The 18,249-nt window shown below is 40.8% G+C and overlaps 1 protein-coding gene across 4 annotated transcripts in view; it reads right to left on the reverse strand.

Moving 5' to 3' along the window:
• Nucleotides 1-18,249, reverse strand: part of MCCC2 (methylcrotonyl-CoA carboxylase subunit 2) — a 61,490-nt gene that overhangs the window by 29,582 nt on the left and 13,659 nt on the right. For 2 of the 4 annotated variants that reach the window (XM_082622818.1, XM_082622819.1), the window contains exons 6-8: nucleotides 16,378-16,490; nucleotides 14,514-14,609; nucleotides 3,986-4,099 (exon numbers count right to left, since the gene is read on the reverse strand). In XM_082622818.1, the coding sequence (XP_082478944.1) occupies nucleotides 3,986-4,099; nucleotides 14,514-14,609; nucleotides 16,378-16,490 (323 nt within the window). The remainder of the gene's footprint in view (nucleotides 1-3,985; nucleotides 4,100-14,513; nucleotides 14,610-16,377; nucleotides 16,491-18,249) is intronic. The other 2 variants (XM_082622820.1, XM_082622821.1) reach the window with 1 other exon arrangement.

Below are 18,249 nucleotides of genomic sequence, written 5' to 3' on the forward strand. Positions count from 1 at the left end.
CTTTTTCTACCTGTAAATACAGCCTTTTGATGGTAGACTATTGAACAAGGTTTAGTTCTCTAACAGAACTGCAGACTTCAGCTGCTACGTCGCTTTTTTCTAAGGCACAAGTTAAATCTGAATCCACTGAATAGACATTGTAATGCTGACCTTTAGACAAAATCTTCTCTTGAAAACAGTTAGCATTATTTCAGTATTATGATACTACCTATATTCCCAAAAAGATGTTTTAAAATTTTAGTCATATCTTTACTTATTCTCCAGTGAAAAATAAACAAGAATTACCCAGGAAAGTTTACTACACATAGGTAAATTAACCAACGATTGCTATCACACAGAGCTAGAGAAATACTGAAGAATAATATTTAATATTATGCTGTAGGGGTTTTGAATAATGCCTTGAGACTTTTAATTCATTTGAAAAGGCAGCTCTTCAGGCTTATCTGATCCTCAGTAAAAGTTATTAAAAATTAACACAATCATTTGGAAAATACACTTATTTAATATCAAAGTATAACATCTTTTAATATACTTTTTAATAAACTTGGGTTAATATTCCAAAACCAGATAATTCTTTGACAGACTTTTGAAGCAATAAACTTACTTTTTAAGATATAGTTCACATACCACAAAATTCACCATTTAAAAGAATACAATTCAGTGTCTTTTATTACATTAACAAGGCTGTATAACAACCATGACCACCAAATTCCAGAACATTTCTTCGCTCCCAGAAGAAACCCCATACTCATTAGCAGTCCCCCCCCATCCTACCCCCTCCCAGTCCTTGGCGACAGCTAATCTACTTTCTGTCTCTATGAATTTGCCTATTCTACATATTTCATAGAAGGGTAACTATACAATATTTGTTCTTTGTGTCTGGCCCAATGTTTTCAAGGTTTATCCATGTTGTAGGATGTGTCAAAACTTCTTTCCTTTTAATGGCTGAATTACTCCACTTGTAGGTTTATTATAGCTTTAGAAGTTCCTTGACTTTATTCTTTTTACCTATTTAATATTCTTGGATTTTACTTACGTAATGGGATGTTTTGCTGTAATCAGTAGAAATTACCTGTGTCTTCATCCAGCCTCTCTTTATCACTCTGAAGTCTAGGATCATGTTGTGACAAAAGCAAAGCAGGGTGACAACTGCTCTCCTGAAAATCACAATGGAGATGTCCAAAGGAGAGCAGAGGAAGAGCCGAGGAGGCCACAATCCAGTCCTCGGTGCCTGCATCACGGGCAGGTGGCCAGTGAAGTTGCACGGGGTCCCACTCTCAGAAGGGCCCTGTGCTTGGAGTTTAATGCTCAGTGGTCACCCTAGTGAAAGTCTAACTAACTTTATCTTTGCATTTGTGTTCTGTAAGTGAAGTCTGATGGGACAATGGAGCATGTGTGTTGAGGTTTAGAGCCTCAGATCTTGTGCGGTCTGCCTCCCCCCCATCTCCCTGGGATGGGTTCTTGGCTCCCTGCTTCCCTGCTGACTGGTGCCTGGGCCCTGGGTCCTGCCCTACCTTCTCCTCCCCACCCCTGCCTAGCACCTGTTACACCCGCCCCCAGTGGGGGCCTGACACAGGTATAGGGAGAATCAGAGGTAAGGTGTGCCCCCCATGGTGTCTCAGGGAAGAGCATGGCAGCCCCATCACTGTCCTGGGCTGGCAGTGCTGAGGTGTGCTCTCCAACAGGCCACTCTGCGTGTTGGGGGAGGGGGGGCCGGGGGGGATGCTAAGGGCTAGCCTTTTGCTCATTCCCCATCTGGGTACCAAGCACATTCTCACATGGAGGCAGCACATCCTTGGGGACATGGTGGGCCCATGGGAAGTAGAGATGCCTGGCGGGGGCGGGGGCGGGGGTGGGGGTGGGGTGGGACCTGTTGTTAAATAACAAATAAAAACACCATGACTGGTAGACAGACCACAGAAGAAGGGAACATGTTTCATATTTTAGTATCTTTTACAGTAGTTTTCTCCTTTTTGAACAAAGGGTTCCATATTTTCATTTTGCACTGGGGTCTGCAAATCATGTAGCTGCCCCACCAGTGATCCATAAAGCTTGCTAGTATTAAAAATTTAGAGCACCACTCATAGCTATTCTGACTCTTTTTTCTTGGGGGGTGGGGGCACTTAACCTTTTGAAAAGATGTTTTCACAAGACTCGGAAAGTCAAAGGTCTCTCTCTCACCCGGCTTCATCTCCTCTGCGTTTAAACAACATTTACTCTATCCTTTTCAGTTTCTTTATGCATATACAAGCTTACAAATGCATAATACCCCCCCTCCACTTTACGCAAAAGTTAACACACTATGTGTAAGCACCTTGCTGTTTTCACTTAACAATTTATTGGTTTGTTATTGACCTTGAGTAGAAGAAAAGATAAGTAAAAGTATTCTTCTTCAGCCAGCACCATTCAAGGGGGAAAGGACAGTCCTTTCAACACATGATGCTGAGACAACTGCATGTCCACGCACAGAAAAATGTCGAACCCCTTCCTGAAACCGCACCAAAAAACAACTCAAAATGGATCACAGACCCAAACGTAAGAGCTAAAATTATAAAACTCTTAGAAGAAAACAAAGGATTAAATCTTTGCAACCTTGGAATAGGCAATACCTTCACAGATAGGACACCAAAAGCACAAGCAAAAAAAAAAAGAAAAAAATATAAAAATTGGACTTCATCAAAATTTAAAATGTTTATGCTTCAAAGGAAAATACCATCAAGAGGGTGAAAAGACAACCCATAGAAGAAAATATTTGCAAATCATACATCTGATAAGAGACTTGTATCCAGAACACATGAAGAATTCTTACAACTCAATAAAAAGACAAGAGCCCAATTACAAAATGGGCAAAGGATCTGAATAGACAGTTCTCCAAAGAAGATATACAAATAGCCAACAAGCACATGAAAGATGCTCAGTATCATTAGCCATTAGGGAAATGAAATCAAAACCACAGTGAGGTACTATGTCACACCCACTATGATGGCTACCGTCAAACAGACACACAATAACAAGTGTTGGAGAGAATGTAGAGAAATCAGAACCCTCACACACTGCTGGCAAGGTTGTAAAATATGCTCTGGACAATTTGGCTGTTCCTCAAAATGTTAACCTTAGAGCTACCATATGACCCAGAAATTGTACTTGTAGGTTTATATCCAATAGAAATGAAAACATACCCATATAAAAACTTATACATGAATGTTCATAGGAGCATTATTCATAATATCCAAAAAGTGGAAACAATCTAAATGTCCATCAACCAATAAATGGATCAACAAAATGCAGTCTATCCATACAATGAAATATTATTCGGCCATAAAGAGGAAGGAAGTGATTCCTCCAAAATTTAAACATAGAATTACCACATGATTCAGCAATTCCACTTCTGAGTATATACCCAGAAGAAATGAAAGCAGGGACTCACACAGATATTTGTATACTCATGGTCACAGCAGCATTATTCCAAATAGCCCCAAAGTGGAAGCAACCCAAAAGTCCACTCATGGATAAGTAGACAAAATGTGGTATGTACATACATTGGAGTACTATTCAGCCTTAAAGAGGAAGAAAATTCTGAAACATGTTATGACATGGATAAATCTTGAGGACATTTTGCTAAGTGAAATATGCCAAACCCAAAAGGACAGATATTATATGATCCCACTAAAATGAGGTTCCTAGAGTAGCCAAATTCATAGACAAAGTAGAATCATGGTTGTCGGGGCAGTGAAGGAGGTGGGGAATAGGGAGTAAGTGTTTAATGTGGACAGAGTTTCAGTTTGGGAAGATAAGAACATTCTGGAGATGGATAGTGGTGATAGTTGCACAACAAAGTGAATATACTTCATGCCAGAGCACTGCCCACTTAAAAATGGTTAGAATGGTAAATTTTATATTATGCATGTTTTACTTCAATCAAGCAAGTAAGCAAACAAGACTATGTTCTTACCAAAAAGAAACAAACAAACAACTAGCTTCTTACCAAGGGAGGTCCTCCCAAGAAAATGGTACCCTGCTTGCGTACGATGATGTTTTCATCAGCCATCGCAGGCACGTAAGCTCCTCCTGCTGTACAGGAGCCCATGACCACTGCTATCTGGAATCCAAGCACACAAGAAACTCATGCAGTACAGCTCAGACAGTGAATTTACACAGTCCCTGGATCTAGAGTTCCACAAACACTGCAGGACCAGGGGATATTACTAGCTTGTACCCGTGTTTCTCTCTTTTCTTCTGGCTGTGCCGTGCGGCTTGTGGGATCTCAGTTCCCGACCTGGGACTGAACCGGGGCCACGGCAGTGAAAGCCCGGAATCCTAACCACTAGGCCACCAGGGAACTCCCTGTGTTTCATTTTTAAAATGGAGTCCTCTAAGTGTTTAGAATAGTTTCCTAACTTTTGTATCAAAGCATTTTGAAGGACTTATGTCACACTTTACAAAGCTTGTGGACAATCTCCCTGTTAAAGAGAAGACTGGCCAAACAGACCTTTACCCTGAGCAACTAATGGAGAGAAGAAACTCACAATCCATCCATAAATTAGCAAAATTATATTAAAAGGACAACTTTTAAATCTAATAATAATAACAGTAATAATAAGTCCTCTAAACAATTGCCACTTACCTCAAAGGAATACTGAAATAATTCTCCAAATGAGTAATGTTAATTTTGTGTTACCCTGAACATAAGACCTTCTAAATATAAAACTAATGTTAGCATCACAATTGAAAATCTTGCTAAAAAGGAAGTCCATTGTGTTGAAGCTGGGTGATGCATACCTGAGGGTTCACAGTACTATTTTCTCTACTTTTGTGTGTGTTTGAAATTTTCCATGATAAAAGCTTAAAAAAATTCTTGCTTAGAGATTAGTATGACACATAATAAATATGGGTTTTGCTGATTACCCCTAGATAGGAATAAACAATATCACAGAGAAAAATAAGAGAAGTATGTGGTGAATATTTTCTTAAATTATCACATGAAAGTAGATTTTGCTAATTCCAATATGCCATCAGTTTTCCTTCTAGTCATACAAGTATCTGCTCTGAAAAAAAAAAAAAAGCCACACTAGTATTAATCCAAAAGTGAAAGGCAGCATGAGTTAACATTTTTCCATCTAAATGGCTGTCACAAAAGGCATTTTCCCCTATTTCATGTAACGTTATGAAAAATGGCTGCAACATTTCTTTGTCAACATACTACAGAAGAGTTTATCACGGTTTTGCTTATCAATCACCCAGTTTTTTTCTTTCAGTTTTATTGGAATATAATCGACATACAGCACTGTATCAGTTTAAAGTATATAGCATAATGATTTGACTTACATATAGCATGAAATGATTCTTAGTAAGTTTTAGAAAATATCCATCAGGGACGTTGCTGGCGGTCCAGTGGTCAGGACTCCACACTTGCACTTCAGGGGGCTTGGGTTCAATCCCTGGTGGAGGAACTAATATCCCGTATGCCGTGTGGCAAGTTAAAAAAAAAAAAAGCAGAGCCTAACCACTGGACCGTCAGGGAAGTCCCCAAAATTTTTAAAATAGAAGAAAAATGTTTTTCTTATGATGAAAAAACCCCTTAGGATCTACTCTTAACAACTTTCATATATAACATAGAGCAGTGTTCATTATATTATTCACATTGCACATTACATCACATTACTTATTTATCTTATAACTGGAAGTTTAAGATACCTTTCGACCTTTAAGTACCTTTCGACCTCCTTCATCCAAGTCCCCTTCCCCCCATCCCTCGTCTCTGGTAACTACAAATCTGATCTCTTTTTTTATGGGCTTGTTTGGTTGGTTGGTTTTGAAGTATAGTCAACCTACAGCACTATGTTAGTTACTGTAATACAACAGAGGGATTTGATATTTCTATACATTTCAAAATGATCACCACAATAAGTCTAGTTACAGTATGTCGCCACATAAAGATATTACAGGGCTTCCCTGGTGGTGCAGTGGTTGGGAGTCTGCCTGCCAATGCAGGGGACACGGGTTTGAGCCCTGGTCTGGGAAGATCCCACATGCCGCGGAGCGACTAGGCCTGTGAGCCACAATTGCTGAGCCTGTGCACCTGGAGCTTGTGCTCCGCAACAAGAGAGGCCGCAACGGTGAGAGGCCCGCGCACCGCGATGAAGAGTGGTCCCCGCTCGCCCCAACTAGAGAAAGCCCTCAAAAAAAAAAAAAAAAAAAAAAAAAGATATTACATAATTACTGACTATATTCCCCCCACTGTACATTTCATACCCACGACTCATTTACTTTACAACTGGAGATCTGCACCTCTTAATCCCCCTCACCTATTTCTCTCCCTCCACCCACACCCCACCTCCCCACAGAGTCTGTTTTGAAGATATCTATGTCTAGAAAAACTCTTGCCCGCAAGCACAAGGAAACATTCATCATAGCAGTGTTCATAATAGCAAAATATGCAAATAGCCAACATGTCCGTCAATACAATATTTTGAAAGGGATACTGTGGATAAATAAATTCTTTAAAAATCTGGGGCAAAAAATAACACGGGAAAGGTTAGTACTTCATAAATCCAAGTGGAGGGTACATGAGTGTTCTGGTCTATTATTCTCTGTACTTTCTTCAAGTTTGAAATATTTTATGGCTTTTTCTTTAAGTTTATATCAGAAGCAAAGGACACAATTTCACCTTATCACCCTGTTCTCTGCACTAGAACACTTGAATCCACTATCAAAAAAAGAAGTCAAGGAACTAGAGAAGAGTCACAATGATGTAAGAATATGAAAGGGGACAATTTTCAAAAGTAAGCTCTAAAGAACTAAAGAGGCACAGCAGGGTTCCATGAAAACAACTACTGAGCAAAAGGAGAGAAAAGAAAAGCAACTGCCAGCAAGTGGTGTCCCAAGACCAAGGACTGGGGGTTGGGGGGTGGGGATGGAGCAAACAAAGACGAATTATCCTGTCAAAATGTCACAAGACAAAAATGAGGGAAATGAAACTAAATGTCATCCTGTCATCTCAGGGTGGAGAGAAAAGATGTATCAATTTAGCAGAAAAGTCTCTCAAGTGAATAGCTGACAAATTATTAGCACATAAGGCAAACAACAGTCTCTCCAGCCCTCAGATCTTCCAATGTCCGTCTGAGATGGGCAGTCAGGGTTTCGATCATGCTGCAGCCCCTTTGTAACCTGCAGCTCCAAGGGGCAGTGTTGCCGGGCTCCACGTCAGGGACCCATTTAAACCCCAGTCCTACCTACTTTGATTCTTCTCTGTCTTGCTGGCTGATCTTCCCCCATCTCTGAACCTAGACTTGGCGGGGGGGTGCGGGGGGGAGAGAATACCCAACTCACTTTGTATTCTCCCCTATCTTGTTTTTAAAACTTATGGTTTGAGGGCTTCCCCGGTGGCGCAGTGGTTGAGAGTCCGCCTGCCGATGCAGGGGACACAGGTTCGTGCCCCGGTCCGGGAAGATCCCACATGCCGCGGAGCGGCTGGGCCCGTGAGCCATGGCCGCTGAGCCTGCGCGTCCGGAGCCTGTGCTCCGCAACGGGAGAGGCCCGCGTACCGCAAAAAAAAAAAAAAAAAAAAAAACAAAAAAACTTATGGTTTGAGACCTCCAAGCCCCTTTTTAACTATCACAAATGCTCTCACAAAATGAATTTTACCATATTCCTAAGAACACTTCAGATGCCTTTTCGCCACAGAATCTCCGCAATCAAGGAAATCAACAATCCACTTCTCAGACACCAGGTGAGGCATCACAAACATATACAGAAGACTTCTGCTCAGTAACAGAGGAGGAGACGGTGGTAGGCAGCTTCTAAAACGCCACCCACCCCGCCCCCTGTCATCCTAGACTCTTGGTATTCACTTCCTGTATGATCACGTCCCCTTGAGCATGCATCTGGTGACATGCTGGTAATGAATGGAATATGGCAAGTGATGGGACATCACTGCTGTGCTCAGGGTATGAGGGGCCGTGTCTTCTGTCTTGATGGCCCTCTTTCTCGCCCACCTGCTTGCTCACTCTGATGCAGCGAGCTGACATGCTGTATGGAGAGGCCCACAAAGGAAAGAACCTACAACAGTTCATAAGGAACTGAGGGGTTTCTGCAAAGAACTGAATCCTACCAACAGCCACATGAATGAGGTAGGGGGCGGAGCCTTGAGAGGACTGCAGTCAGTCACATGATCCAGCTAAGTGCAGAGCTCATGGATCCAGCTAAGCTGTGCTCAGACCCCTAACCCACAGAAACTGTGAGATGATAAATGTTGTTTTAAACTGTTATGTTTGGGGGTAATTTGTTCTGCAGTAATAGAGAACTAATACAGAGATCAAAAACCATCTCCCTTAAGTGACTGCAATTGAGGCCCATCTGAAGACCTAGGATAGTCTCTGAAGTGCTTTGTTGTTGTTGCTCTTTAATGTATCTGTGAACTATTCCTCTAGTCCAGAGGTGGGAGACAGACCAGCATTAGCATTCTGTACCATCCCAGAAAGTGATGAAAAACCAAGAGAAAGATGTGGATAAACCGTGAAGCCATTATGCTAAGTGAAAGAAACCAGGCACAAAAGACCACTTAGTACAATTCCATTTATATGAAATGTCCAGAATAGGCAAATCCATAGGTTACCAGGGGCTGGAGGGACTGGGTAAAAATGAGATTAACTGCCAGTGGGTATGGCATTTCCTTCTGGGGTGATAAAAGTGTTCTAAAATTGATTCAACCCTGTAAATACCCTAAAAACCATTGAATTATACATATTAAATGAGTAAATTTTATGGTATGTGAATTATAGCTCAATAAATTATACCTCAATAAAACTTATAAAATTAAAAAAAATACAAGAGCTAGAGTTACTAAGTATACAGGAATCAAAATTCTCAAATTTTTCATCAATAAGAAAGAGAGGCTATTCTAGTTCCACCAAGTATCTAACAGACACAAAACTTAATACTGCTAAAGCAAGGACTTCCCTGGTGGCGCAATGGTTAAGAATCTGCCTGCCAATGCAGGGGACACGGGTTTGAGCCCTGGTCCAGGAAGCTCTCACATGCCACAGAGCAACTAAGCCCGTGTGCCACAACTAATGAGCCTGCGCTCTAGAGCCCGTGAGCCACAACTACTGAGCCTGAGTGCCACAACTACTGAAGCCCACGCACCTAGAGCCCGTGCTCTGCAACAAGAGAAGCCACCGCAATGAGAAGCCTGCGCACCACAACGAAGAATAGCCCCGCTCACTGCAACTAGAGTAAGCCCATGCACAGCGACGAAGACCCAATGCAGCCAAAGATAAATAAATTTATAAATAAATTTATAAAAAATATATATATATTGCTCAATAGAAATAAAGGAACACAGTTAAGTCACCACTGTCACGCAATCTCCTCTTCCGCATTTAATTCTGAGCCCTTCACTCACAAAATAGAGTGAACGGGCACCAAGAGCTCCACCACTGTGTCTACTGCTGCTTCTCACAGAGCATATGGGGACCTCAGGGCCCAAACAGCACCGATGACTTTCCACATCCCAAAGCATTCGTCTCTAGTACAATGAAGACCTTACACTGGGCCACACTGGACAAATGATTCAGAACCCCAGAAAGATAATTCTGCTGCTCTCTTCTACTAAAGGGACATTAAAGGGACATAAGGAAGCTGCGTGACCACAAGCTGTTCTGACCATGCTCAGAGTACAGGTTTGGCTGTGTGGGCAAATCCCAGGCACTATGTCAGGAGAGACATGACTGCGCCCCTCATCTGCATCAGAACAAAAGACAGCTCCCACGAGTTCCACTGAGAGGCCACCATCCACCCTGTCACCAGAGAAGTGGGCCTGCTCTGTGACAAGGACAAGCCAAGAGATCCCTCTTGCAGGGTCAGGAGGCCCATGGCAACTCAAAAACTTGAATCCAGAGAAAGAAAACAGCAAGTAGGCTAAGAATGATGTGTAACTGACAGTAACAATCTTTGTCATCACTGGCACAGACGGCACAGCAAAAGCTGGAAGTGAAAGGAAACGAGAGGCTACAAAGCAGAGGTAATGGTCTGGAAAAACTTTGGACAAAATTTCATTACCCTCCAGGTCTTGCCTGCACAAGTAGAGACTGGTTCTCATCACACCAAAAACAAATTACATATTGTAGGTCAGCAGCCTGCCCTATGGAAGGGGTGTCTGAGAGGGAGTCACGAGGTTTTATACCCAATTCTGAGAAGCTGTGTGAACTTTAGACCTCCATCTTTCCACTGAAAAATTGCAGCAGACTATCTAGTTCAAAGGCTCTCTGTGATAAATGTAATAGAACGTGGGGAGGGAGATTTCCAGTTGCTTGGTGGAAAAGCCATTAAAATTATAATATGTTTTTTAAATCTCTCATCTTTCTTCTTTTTCCATTCAAAGTATTGTAGAAAGCAAATACTGCCTGTATCACTTTTTTCTTCCTCTACCTAAAGAGTCACCATTAAAAAATAAAAGCCATAATATACACGGACAGCCATAATATACACGGACAGCCATATTCAATGGCTGTCCAGAATTTAAGAACATTATCAACTATACCGACGATCACACTGCTGATCCTAGAATGTGCATGCTTATCCGTGTTCACTGGATAGGATGAAGTGTACACAGAGAACAAAAAGTCCATCTCACCCAGAACATTCTGTTTCTTCCTCAATCTTTTTATCAGAGAGCCTCAAAACAAACAAAAAAAAGAGTGGTTTCTTCTACCCCGACCCTATCTGGCTTCATGAGCAGGTTGAAATGCATTTTAAAAATAATAATATACAGTGTTTATCCTAACTAGGACCCTCAAAACAATTACCAAGGTCTGAAGCAAAGAAAATAAATTTCAAAAATAATGAGCTAAGCCAAGGAGGGAAGAGGGAAAAGTTAAGAAAAGAGGAAGGGAGGGACACTTGAGAATAATTTTAGGCACATCTCCAAAAAGGAGAACAAACAGGCAGAGGTGCAAAGAAGAAAAAAGGGGGAAAGGCCTGAGGAGCTGCAACTAAGCATAGCTAGGTGAATAACACTATTTCAGAAGAAATAAACCGTGAATAAAAAACAGAAACATTTGCTGCTGGTGTGGTAAGGATCACAGTAAAATGAGGAAGAGAATTAACGCATCAGAGCAAAACCAGTCTAGCAAAACTAGACTCTCACTAGACTATAAAAATTAATGGTAATGTAAGCCTCGAAGAGAACAAACACCAAGATCCCACTTCTGTAGAGAACTATAAGTCTCACATTTAAAAAGCCAGCAACATGGGAACCACATCAGGAAAATAAAAGAAGCACAGCCCCAAGATCATCACGGCATCAGGCATGGATTTGGAGAAGGACCGGAGAAGGTATCCTCGGGACATGAGGCTCAGAGAAAGACCACTGGACACCAATACGCCAAGTCTTTAAACTTCAAAACAAACCAGGGTCCTAAAACCTACCAGAAAGTAAGGAAAAATGAAACAGGAGAGAATACAAAGGTAACTACCGAGTTAACTGTTTTTTCTCAAGTGCAAAAACAAAATTGTTGAACCTGGGAGGTCTGCAGGAATCTGGCCACATCTTTACAGCTGCAAAAATATAGGAAAACTACTGAGCCTGCGCGTCTGGAGCCTGTGCTCCGCAACAAGAGAGGCCGCGATAGTGAGAGGCCCGCGCACCGTGATGAAGGGTGGCCCCCACTTGCCACAACTAGAGAAAGCCCTCGCACAGAAACGAAGACCCAACACAGCCCTAAATAAATAAATTAATTAATTTAAAAAATATATATATATAGGAAAAAACAGAGATATGGTTGTCAAGAGACATACTTCTTAGAAATCAGTGGATAAATGGACTTACAAAGGGCAAGGTTAATAACATTAAATAAAAACCAATCTTGGGGAGGAACAGTAATTGAACAAGTAAGGGAAGCTAGTGCTCACTATCAAAATGCACACATAACATAACTGCAGTTACAACGGTTATTGCTTTATGTACAAAATACAAAAAATTGTTAAACCAAAGTTTAAACCACCTAAACCAAAGTCTTAAATAAATAATAAAATATATTGGAAATTCCCTGGCCGTCCAGTGGTTAGGACTCGGCACTTTTACTGCCATGGCCTGGGTTGAATCTCTGCTCGGGGAACTAAGATCCTGCAAGCCATGCGGCGCAGCCAAAAATAATGATGATGATGGTAATAATAAACATACATTAAAATATAGGAAATAGAACTACTCAGTATGTTAGGTATCACTTTAATGGTTATGAAGGAGTTTCACTTAAATAATAAATTATTAAGTAGGTAAGTAAATGCATTGGGATATAAACAATCCAATACTGTCTCTAATCTCAAGTGGCATAGAGTCTAGTAAAGGATTAGTCAGGATATGTCTAGATAAAAGGGATAAATGCCATTAGTAAGGTATAGCTCAAGAATTATGGGAGGTGGGGGGGGAGATCACTTCCGGTAAGGGATTCTGGGACGCTTCCCTGGAAAAGGTGGCATCTGAGATGCACCTTGGAAAATGGATTGGAGACTCAGATCAACCCATATGGAAGGACTGGGGGAAAGAGAGTCCGGCATGGACCTGAGCAGAAACTCATGAAGGTCACAATGCACATGAAAAATAGCAAGTCCTTCAGACTGACGGCAGTTTACAATGCATGATCAGTAAGGCTAGAAAGTTAGGTTGGGGCTTCCCTGGTGGCACAGTGGTTTAAGAATCCGCTGGCCAATGCAGGAGACACGGGTTCGATCCCTGGTCCGGGAAGATCCCACATGCCGTGGAGCAACTAAGCCCGTGCGCCACAACTACTGAGCCTGTGCCCTAGAGCCTTCGAACCACAGCTACTGAAGCCCGTGCGCCTAGAGCCCGTGCTCCGCAACAACAGAAGCCACCGCAATGAGAACCCACGCACAGCAACGAAGAGCCAACGCAGCCATAAATTAATTAATTAATTAAAAAAGAAAGTTAGGTTGGAACCAGATCACACGAGGTCTTAAGTATCAGGCTGTGAAGTTTAGTCTGGAACAAGGGAACTAGATAAAGAATAACCTTATAGTAATGTGTACAATAGACAGAAAATGCCTGAACTAACTATGGTGATGGCAGTAGGAATGGAGTGGAGAGGACCAATCCAAAGGTAAAAACCAACATGACTTTATTCATCAAAGGTTTACTATGTATTGATTATCTGCCCAGCATCAAAGGAGCTTCCAGGGGTACAAAAATAAGGAAGATATATATTTCTGACCTAAAAGGATTAAGTAGGGAAAAAATCAGAAGAGAATCAATGATGACATCAAAGTTTCAATCCTAGAGAAAAGAGCAAGAAGAAAGTACCAGCAATAGCACACAGAAACATGGGTGAAGGAACAAATCAGCAGGGGCAGCTAAATATAAATGTCTACTCTGAGCCTCTGGTACCAGCAGGAAATCTAACCAAACAACAGAACCCCAAGGGTAGGTGGAGGTGGAGGGAGGCCAGGACCAGAGAATGATCATGGAAATGACAGGTATGTCATTAGATTTTATTAAACTACTAAGGACAAGTTCTTGAATGGGGTTGGGAGGATTAAATGAAGAGAGTGGGAGAAGAAGGAAACCAGTGGCACGAAGCCTAAGGAGAATTTCAAGAAAGGGAACAATAACAAAACCAACAGGTTGTACAGCATGAGAATCTCTAGGAGGTTAAGGTTAGCGGGACCCTCCGAGGGCAGCAAGGTTTTTAGGAAAGTGAGTGGTCAGGAACGAAGATGCTGGGCCAATCCTTAAGAAGTCTGGTAATCCAGGGAGGGAGAGAAGCTTCAAAAACAGCAGAAGCTAGAAAAGGTCCTTTTCTTTGTGCATCATTTTTTGCTACTTTTTCCTTTAAAAAAAAAAAAAAAAGGAAGTCAACATGATTATTGGCTGTGAGAAAAAAAATTAAGTGGATGTGAAATATTAAAGCAAAAGAGAGAAAGAGGATTGATGATGAAGCACAAATGAGGCATCAGTATTAAGATTATAAATGACAAGTCTAGTCTTGGAGAAGAGAGACAATCCTTCCTGGGATTAAAAAAAAAGACAGAGTAAGCAGTATTGTTTTTAATAGAACAGTGCTCACACATGACTTCCTCAGTAAAGTACGAAGCAATAGCTTCAGTGGCGATAACAGGTTTATAGTTCATATATTGGGGAAAAGATGAGAAGAGGCACCATGGACACTAGGATACAATAACAATTAGAGTTTTTTTTTTTATTTCCACGAGGTTCATGAGAATATAAGAAGGCAAACCTCAACCACAAACTTCCTAGTGGGGTGAAATAGAAAAAATAAATGCTGAGAAGTGGCTCAGTTAAAGAAATACTGATGTTAAAATTTTTAGGAAACAAAAATTAAATAGGCAAACTGAAGGCATTCAGTCAAATGCCCCTTAGATATTTTAGATTTTTTTATCATAAGCAGATATTGCTTATTCAAAATTATAAGGACACTTTTAAAAAGACCTAGTTCTTAAAGCACTTCAAGCTTCAGGTTCCAAAGGAGCAGAGACCCTACCTGGTTTTGTTCATCTAGTACAGGGCCTGGCTTAGAGTAGCTTCTCCATAAATATCGGTTAGATGTTGTCTGACGTTTTATATAGTCCCACAAAAGCTACACGAAGAGAAAGACAGAGCATAGAATAAGCATGCAAGGTGGCAGAGGTCTACAGTGAGTTGAATGGTGCCCCTCCACACCCCAAATTTGTCCACACCCAAATCTCCAGAACCTGTGAATGTGACCTTACTCGAAAAAAAACAGGTCTTTGCAGATGTAATTAAGTTAAGGATCTTCAGATAAGATCACTCTAGATTACCCAGGGGCACCCTAAATCGAGTGACAAGTATCCTTGTAAGGGAGAAAGGGCACAGAGGAGAAGACCATGGGAAGACCAAGGCAGAGATTGGAGTCACATAGCCACAAGCCAAGGGAACGCCTGGAGCCATCAGAAGCTCAAAGAGGCAAGGAACGGAATCTTCCTTAGAGCCTTCTGAGGGAGCACGGCCCTGCCGCCACCTTGATTTCAGACGTCTAGCCTCCAGAAACGTGAGAGAATAAATTTCTGTGATTTTAAGCCACCCTGTTTGTGGTAATTGGTTACGGCAGCCCTAGGAAACGAATACAAGTTTCATATAGCTATATAAACTATAATACCAGGTTAAATGGGCTAATTTCCCCATAAGACAAAAGATCACAATAAGAATTTCATAACAGATGCAAGGATGCAAGGGCCATCTGTACAAAAGTGAGCAAAGCTGAAGTTTCTATTTAGATAAACAAAGCAGAGATATACGCAAGGTCGCCACATATCAGTAAAATATATAATAAATAATAACAACACATTGTATTGGTAGATTATAAAGAAGAGAGATAATAATTGCAAGTGATGCCTAATTAATTAGAATACTAATAAAAATACTACAAACTTAAGAAATTCAATAACAAAACAAAAACAAAGGAGTTGCAGCAGTATTATGAAGTATTTCAAACATACAAAAAAGATTAGAATAATAAAATAAATATTCCTTACCTAATACCCAGTCTTAATAAATCTTAACGTTTGGTTAAACTTACTTCTGAATTTTTTTAAAGGAATAAAATATTTCAGATACAGTTGAAGCCTCTGTAGACCTCCTACTTGGCCTTTATTTCTCCTCCTCCCTCCCACCTCAAAGGTAACCACTGTTCTAAAGTTGAGTCTATCATTCCCAAGTACCTGTTTATACATAATAGATTATTTGATATATTTAACACTTGCATACATAGCAATTTGCTATACATTTATTCTACACTTTTTTTTTACCCAACATATTTTTTGAGGCTTATTTCTGTTGATGCACACAATTCTAGTTCATTCATTTTAACAGCTAACTATTATAACTCTCCTATGAATGGGCATTTACTTTGTTCTTTAACTTTTGCTATAACAATGTTACAAGGAACTTTCTTGTACATGTCTCCTCATACATATCCTAGAATTCCTCCAGAGTATAGTCGTAAAAAAGCAATTTTACTCAGCGTTCTTTCTTTTTAAAAACTCTTTTCCTTTGGTAAATAACCTTTATTATAGCATGACAGTATTCCCATATTTAGCAGATGAATCTGACTGGAGATATCTTTATGATGTTTTCTGTGGAAGAAGACTAAATTCTGTATTAAATTCTGTTCAGGAAATTCCCTGGCGGTCCAGCGGTTTGGACTCCATGTTTTCACTGCCAAGGCCCTGGGTTCAATCCCTGGTCAGGGAACTAAGATCCTGCAAGCTGCATGGCACAGCCAAAAAAAAAAAAACAAACAAATTCTGTTTTAAGTCATCTCAGAATACCTGGTTAGCAAAGACATTTGACACAAAAAGCAATACATCTCATTAATGAGAAATTACCTGTATAATACTTTTAGAAGACATAACTGCCTGATTATAGAATATGCGGCCAAAGTGATCTCGATCTGGAAATACCTCTGCTTGTCGAGGTAAGTTTGCTCCTCCCGAATCAACTGAAGAGAAATAAGTACATCTCAATGAACAAAACATGCTACACACAGGAAGACTTATCTCAATGATAACATCAGTTCTTTTTTTTTTGCGGTACGCGGGCCTCTCACTGTTGTGGCCTCTCCCGTTGCGGAGCACAGGCTCCGGACGTGCAGGCCCAGCGGCCATGGCTCACGGGCCCAGCCGCTCCGTGGCATGTGGGATCTTCCCAGACCGGGGCACGAACCCACGTCCCCTGCATTGGCAGGCGGACTCTCAACCACTGCGCCACCAGGGAAGCCCAAACATCAGTTCTTAATTACATTCGCAAAAAACTTGCCCTATCTTTCTAAACTCTTCTACAGCCTCTTTCTCCAATCCTTCAACACAGCCCCCCAAAATATACTGTTTTCTTCAAACACATTAGGCTCTCCTACTCCTGTGCAGAATTCCACTTGAAATGTTTAGGCCATTCTCTCCCTTGAGGATTAGCCCCAGAAACACCAAAAGTCCTTAACCAGTTCAGCTAAAATTGGATCTTTCTCTCTTTTAAAACAATCTGAAAATCATCTACAGAATTCATGTGATAAGTTTATTGCACATTGCCTCTGGTACTCTTTTTACTGCAGATTACAGTGGTGGATAAGAATGTCAGCTGAGTTCAAAACAGAGCTTCATTACTTCACAGCTGTGTGATCACAGGTGTGTTTCCGAACCAGTCTACTGCCTGGGTCTCCTCACCAGTGAAACGAAGTGGCTATCCCATAGGGTTGTTATTGGGATGACATGAAATAGTGTATGTGAAGCACTTAGCTCAGCACATACTGTGAGTGCACAGAGTGAACGTTACAAAAAGTTAGCTAGTCTTATACCTATCACTCTTGCCTGCAACCACTAAGTCTTCTATTGATATTTAATACATTAAAGACAGGGACAACACAATACTCTTCACTGCATCCCTACAGTGTTGGGCACAGCACCTGCAAGCAACGGGGCCTCATTTGCTGTTTTCTATACGTGCAATGCAGTTCACACTCTGAGTCAATGAGGTAAATTCACTTTCATAGGAGAAAAAAATCTCATCAGTACCTGTTCAAATATCCATAAAAATGAACAGTATATACTGGTGTCTTTACAAACTAAGCCAATATCCAGGAAGTACCAATTTTAAACTGCCTTGCTTTTATGTTCTTTGAAAAATATCCTTAGATTTAAATGTACTTTCATTCCAAATATAAATTTACTTTCACTGAATATTAAATTTCTTTAAATTACGTCTGCTCAAACTACGTACATAATCAAGCATTTAACCTAGTACCTGGCACTCAAGAGACCCATATATATTAGCTATTATTTTTTCATGGTTTGAACCCATTATGGTGAACAGAAAAACAAAATACTGGGCTGGTCAAAAAGTTCATTCGTTTTTTTCCACAACATGGTTCTAACTAGTGCTTAGTTGACTTTAACTTCATTCGAAACAATTTTGTTAGACTGTATGGTGACAGCTGTCATATCAGCAGTGCATTTAAAAAAAAAACTTATCAAAATTGGTGAATTTTTGTGTAGCCATTTTAATACTGAAGATGGAAGAAAAAAGGCAACATTTTCGGCATATTATGCTTTATTATTTCAAGAAAGGTAAAAACACAACTGAAATGCAAAAAAAGATTTGTGCAGTGTATGGAGAGGGCACTGCAACAGATCAAATGTGTCAAAAGTGGTTTGCGAAGTTTCATGCTGGAGATTTCTTGCTGGACGATGGCCCATGGTCAGGTAGAC

Source organism: Mesoplodon mirus, assembly GCF_964341445.2.
Source record: "Mesoplodon mirus genome assembly, chromosome: 5".
NCBI classification, from domain to species: domain Eukaryota; kingdom Metazoa; phylum Chordata; class Mammalia; order Artiodactyla; family Ziphiidae; genus Mesoplodon; species Mesoplodon mirus.